Source organism: Papilio machaon, chromosome 8 (genome assembly GCF_912999745.1).
Source record: "Papilio machaon chromosome 8, ilPapMach1.1, whole genome shotgun sequence".
NCBI lineage: Eukaryota > Metazoa > Arthropoda > Insecta > Lepidoptera > Papilionidae > Papilio > Papilio machaon.
In genome coordinates this window covers 8751446-8757020 of record NC_059993.1, presented here as the reverse complement: position 1 = coordinate 8757020, position 5575 = coordinate 8751446, and the positions used below count along the sequence as shown (strand labels likewise).

At 39.5% G+C, this 5575-nt stretch overlaps 1 protein-coding gene across 1 annotated transcript; it reads left to right on the top strand.

The window, feature by feature from the left end:
* Nucleotides 1-1890: 1890 nt before the first annotated feature.
* LOC106720216 (collagenase) lies at nt 1891-3670 on the top strand. Its single transcript, XM_014514807.2, has 5 exons — nt 1891-2134; nt 2237-2504; nt 2591-2680; nt 2891-3069; nt 3536-3670. Exons 1-5 carry the CDS (start codon nt 1922-1924, stop codon nt 3635-3637), a joined length of 852 nt encoding a protein of 283 aa, XP_014370293.2. The 5' UTR covers nt 1891-1921; the 3' UTR covers nt 3638-3670.
* Nucleotides 3671-5575: the final 1905 nt, after the last annotated feature.

The following is a 5575-nucleotide window of genomic DNA, read 5'->3' as shown; positions in this document are numbered from 1 at the left end:
TCGTTTTCTGAACTAATTCATATTATAAGTATAAATCGTGTCGTTAACGTCACGCAATATTATAAAGGAGTAAAAAATCCAATCGTCAAGACAAATGTCGATTCAGTTCATTTTGATATTGTGGTCTGCCTTAGTGTTATTTGTGGAATTGAATCTTCTAGGAAGCTACATAGTTTTAGTCTGATAGTAATTCAGTAATACTAATTTTTTATGTATAGTAAAAATATAGTAATAGTAATAATTACTACAATTCACATGTTTATTTATTCCGTGTTATGGATATTCCTGGCAGTAATATTTGATGACATAACTATTTTTTTTTCAAAATCTTCTTATTTTACAAAGCACGGTGACAAAGACGAAAACTTGCTGTTACTCTAACAATTTGTTTTGAACCGCGACTTCTCTTTACGTTAAATAAATTGTTTAAAATTTCAATTAGATCGGGCTCCGTAAAATCGTTAACGTATTTGGAGCTGTTCTTTGTCGGTGGTGAGTTAGCGAGCCGACATGAACTGCGGCCCGGAGCCACCTCGCCTTTGGTCGTGACCCATCGATAGTCCACAGTTTATTTACAAGTTTAAAATTCGAACGAGACTTCAAATATATCGGTATTGTCAATCGGCCCTTCTGAGAAGCCTCTCGACTTCGACGCGACCGCCATTTTAACGTGTCCACGCTAAACCGTTTCCGTCGGCCGTCGCATAAAGCTCCACAAATATTTGTGCCGGACCGCTCTAATCATTTTTGTTATGCTGTTGAAACACACGTCCGAAAGTTCGCGAGCTACTACTTTTTTTAACGCCTTTTGTTTTGTTCGACACAAATATAGAAATTCCAATATTAAAATATTGCCGGATACTGTCATTACAATTTTTATCCTATGAAATAATATAGTTGTTTTGAATAAGTATCGCTGTAGTATGAACTACAATAATACTTTGTGCAACAAACCATTGTGCTGCTGCTGCAACTGTTGCCGCTGCCGCCGCTAACACGAGAATGTCGACATCGCCTCGATGTCAATTTGAACAAGTGAAGGAAGAAGTCGAACAAAACGGAATTCCTTTGTACGATAATTATATTTAGGCGTGGTTTTATCTTATCCTTGTAGGATTTTCCAGATTCCAACTTTATCGTCTAATTTAGGATAATCCATTATTATGGATTATCCTGTTCTGTTCGTAATATTTAACGAACAGTTCCACAAATCTTTAAAGAAATTTTACTTTTCCAGACCTCCGTTTCTCTTCTTTCTAAACCAAGATCTTAAAAATTATGTCGCATTGTCAATACGGAAGCGTAAACAACGACAGATAGTGCGCGTTTAATCTGCCTAGTCAAATTGCAAAGATCCGGAAAATTGCTTATCGAGGGATTTCATTCACAAACTCACGACAGTCACACAACAATTTTGAGAATTTGTGTGATGGTTTAAATGCTGATTTGATTTGGCGAGAGAGGATTCAAGGGGGGAGAATAGGAAAGGAAAATGCCTGTCTTTCTGTGCTTCATCTCTGTATTTTGAAGAGAGGTAGGCGATGTAGCTGCTCATTATTACTACCTCGTTGCAGATGGATGTAAATGGTTATCGGCGGAATTCAACTTAACCTGTCACTGGGAGATGTCATATTTAGCCGGCGACATTCGAGGCGTTATATTTTTGTCTCTGTTATTTTTAAAGCAAACGCGAGGGACGACAATATGTATACAAGAGTTTGTGCAGTGGATTTTTTTGGTAAAGATGATTAGACTTTGTTTTCAAAAAATTTAAGGAAATAGTTATCAATGTATTAAGATATAATTTCCGTGAGACGCTTATCACCAAAGTCTTAGTGGCTTGATGTCACAGATAACATTGCAATGACTATAAAACTAGGCAATAACGACTTGAGTAGGCAATTATCGATCTGGTGTAGCGATGAAGTTAGTGCTAGTGAGTCTGTGCTGCCTGGGGGCGCTGGGCGCGCTGGGGGATCTGGTTGAGACCTACGAGCCCCTGGAGTTGAACTACCACGAGCGTATTGGCATTCCGCGCGCTGACGCCCTCAGGCAGGCGGAGCTCGCGGCTGACTTCGACGGCAGCAGGATCATTAACGGATCGCCGGCCGCACTCGGCGCCTACCCATACATGGTGAGATAAGCAAGAACGTCAAGTAATCTGGAAAACATATTTTACGAGTTTAATGCATTCAGTTCTTCGAGCATATTTTTTTATTTATGATTCCTGACATAGGCTGGGCAGATAATGACGCTACAGTCCGGGCGAGAGTCGATCGGTGGCGGTACTCTGATAAGCAACACGCGAGTGCTGACCGCGGCGCACAACTTATTCGACGGGCGTCAGATGGTGCGCCACGTAACCGTCGTGCTGGGCTCTGTGCGCATCTTCTCCGGCGGCACCAGGATCACCTCCAACAGAATGGAACTGCACGCTAACTACAACACCAATACCTTTCACAATGATATCGCCATCATCACTATAAACTGGGTCAACTATAGCAGTAAGTATGATTTAAGACGAGGCAGGTTACCGAACTGCGATTTTTTTTTTACTGAAACAAAGATACGTGGATTATTTAAATTTCAGACACCATCCGCAACATCGGGCTAGCTTCGGGCAGCAACACGTACGCCGGCGCGTGGGCCTGGGCCATTGGCTTCGGCAAGACTAGGGACGGTAAGCAACGTCATGCATTTTAATCACCACACTACTCTCACCACATTTTAATCACTCCTTATTGAGGACAGAACCCCGACATAACAGGACTGAACCCCGGGGCCCCAGGCTAGTTTTTATTTTATTTAGTTCTCTTATAGTTTATTTTAAAATCTATATCTATATTGCGTTTTATATTTTTTTTTAAATTTGACATTACTATGCGCTCAGTGTCAGCGGCTAGTCCGGACTTGATGCACGTGCGCGTTCAGGTGATCACCAACGACGCGTGCCGCGCCGCGTTCTCCACTGGCAACTTTGTGATCGCGTCCACGCTCTGCATCAGCGGCGCAACCGGCAACATTTGCACCGGCGACTCCGGCGGCCCGCTTGTCGCCAACAACCTGCTCGTTAGTTTGCCTTGCCTTGCACGACTACTCTAGTCCAACGTACACTCTCTCTCTCTCCTTAATTTATCTCTACACCAACACCTATCTGTTCTCATTAAATTAAGAACATTTAGATTTCATATATCAGATAATAAATTAACCGAGAAATCGACATCCAATGGTCATGTCTGGGCGTGTTGAACCTGAGAGGTCCGTGCGTTGATATGTCATCATCATCATCGTTACTAAAACGACCTGCACTTTTGGTCTTTTTCAAAGGATTTACAGATAATTACACTAAAGACTGAATATCTTTCGCATCTTTTGTATGTGGCTAGTGTTTTAGGAAATGTCTTCATAGTCAATCATGACGTTATCAGGCGCGGTAAATTTGCATAGAAGTTGTTCTTGTATCTCCTATTTGATTAATATCTTTGCAAATACAATTGTCAAAAAACTGAAGAATATTCGTTTGATGATATTATAGATTGGGGTGACGTCATTCGGCGCTGGTCAGTGCGAAGCGCGCCGCCCCTCCGGCTTCGCCCGCGTCAGCTCCTTCAACTCGTGGATCAGAGCGCGCATGTGATGCCGCACATTGCAAAAATAAATAACTGTTTAATTAAACACCATTTTATTATTTATTAAATAACTCATCATAAGTATATCCCTCAGTGACTGGTCGCTTGCCACAGTTCGTTCTGGGTAGTAGTAGCGATCGTGGTCGCGCCAGTGCGGGTGGAGATGGCACTAGCGGCTCTCAAATGGAACAAATGACAGTCTCGCGCACTCTTAGTCAAAGAAGGAGGCTCCCTCCTTCGGAAACTTTATCAGTCAGAAACTTCATTCGCCTCAGATACCTTCTGATACATTTCAACCAAATAAGCACCGCTTAGAAATACACCAAGTTAATTCAGCAACATAAATAAATTCATTCAATGTATTCGGCCGTGCTCGCCTCGGCGGGTGCACAGCCGCGTACCCAGACTTAACTTTATAACTTTCTGAATCACCAAGAGCCGGCTTAAAGAGAAGTCGTTTAAAGTCAAACAACTGAGAAGTTATGCAATCACTTTGCTTAATCGAAATCTGCGAAATAAAGTCTTTAAATGATGTAATACTTTGTTAAGTCTTGGAACGAGATATCGTCTGCTAGGGCTGGCACAAGCGGAAACATTATTTAGTTATATAATAGTTACTAAGTACTAAGAACAAGATGCTTTGATTTGCTATAGAAATCGTCATATACCAATTCCCTCTCCTAAAATTTACATAAACCAAGTGCATAAAAAGTATTCAGGGATCATCATAATACGATACGATTACGAAGAAAGATAATTTTACTCACTTTCATTTTTCTTATCATTTTTGTAAATTTTCATCTTGTTTTTTATGTGGAAAATGTATATTTCTATTTTCTATCATAATTTTTGTATGAAAATAAAAAAAATTGAATAAATTTCAAATGTTCAACCCTGCGAGGTACATTTGTGAGTCAAACAAATCGTACAGTGTATTTGTCGACAACTTAACGCCAAGTTTCTTCTGTGATTAGCGCAGGCACACTAAAATATGTGAGCAAACATCGCCCGGAGCCGATAATTTATTAATATGCCTAAACGCAATGTTTGCGTCCGATCTTACCCGGGGCTCAGTGAGGAATTTACACAACAACAGTGATATAGAATTAGAGACCTTAAGACTGTTAGCTAAGGTTTATTATTTAATATAAATTATTTTAGTACTACTCTCATCCCCGTTTGAGATAAACTGATTAATGTCAACATAATACTAGGTTTCCTTTATGAGTTTTATGATAATTTATAAGAAATATATTTTTGAATCTCATATGTTTCTTTAGTCACTACAGTTGTTCACAGACGCGGTGACACCACAGCAGCAGTATTTGAAATTTGTATGTGAAATAAAGCAATTATCCTTATTCTAATAATTCAGATGGAACGTAAAAAAATATTAATATAGATTAGTAAATAGTTTCAGAATCCAGTGTAATGTTTTAAGTCTTTTGTAGCGATATGTTTAAAAGTATTTTATTAGGGTAACTTGTTACAAGCAGAACAGCTCAGGGGACGAATAAAAATGTAAGCAATCGACCACTAGGGCCACGTAAGGACTTCCAATCGCTTAAACTTGGCTTACAACACGCACATAAAACAAGATAATACTCACAAGAAGTTGCAAAGCTTCTTTTTTATATATAACTAGCTGTGGACCGCGACACCCTCCGCGCTGAATTAAAAAAAAAACTTAATTAGTAGCCTATTTGTTCTTCCAACCGGATTCGTTGAGCCGCTCCGTAGATACCTTCAAAAAAACATCCATCTAAACATACACATTTATAAAATTAGTAGCTGTGCCATGTCAATTATTTTAAAGCCATACGTTATTTTATTTTTACCTTTGCCTACTTATGTTACATGAATATATTATTTACTACTTAAAAATTACCATTTTTCACCCAATTTTGAATCCAGTTTATTCATATTAAATGTGAGATGGTCTTGGC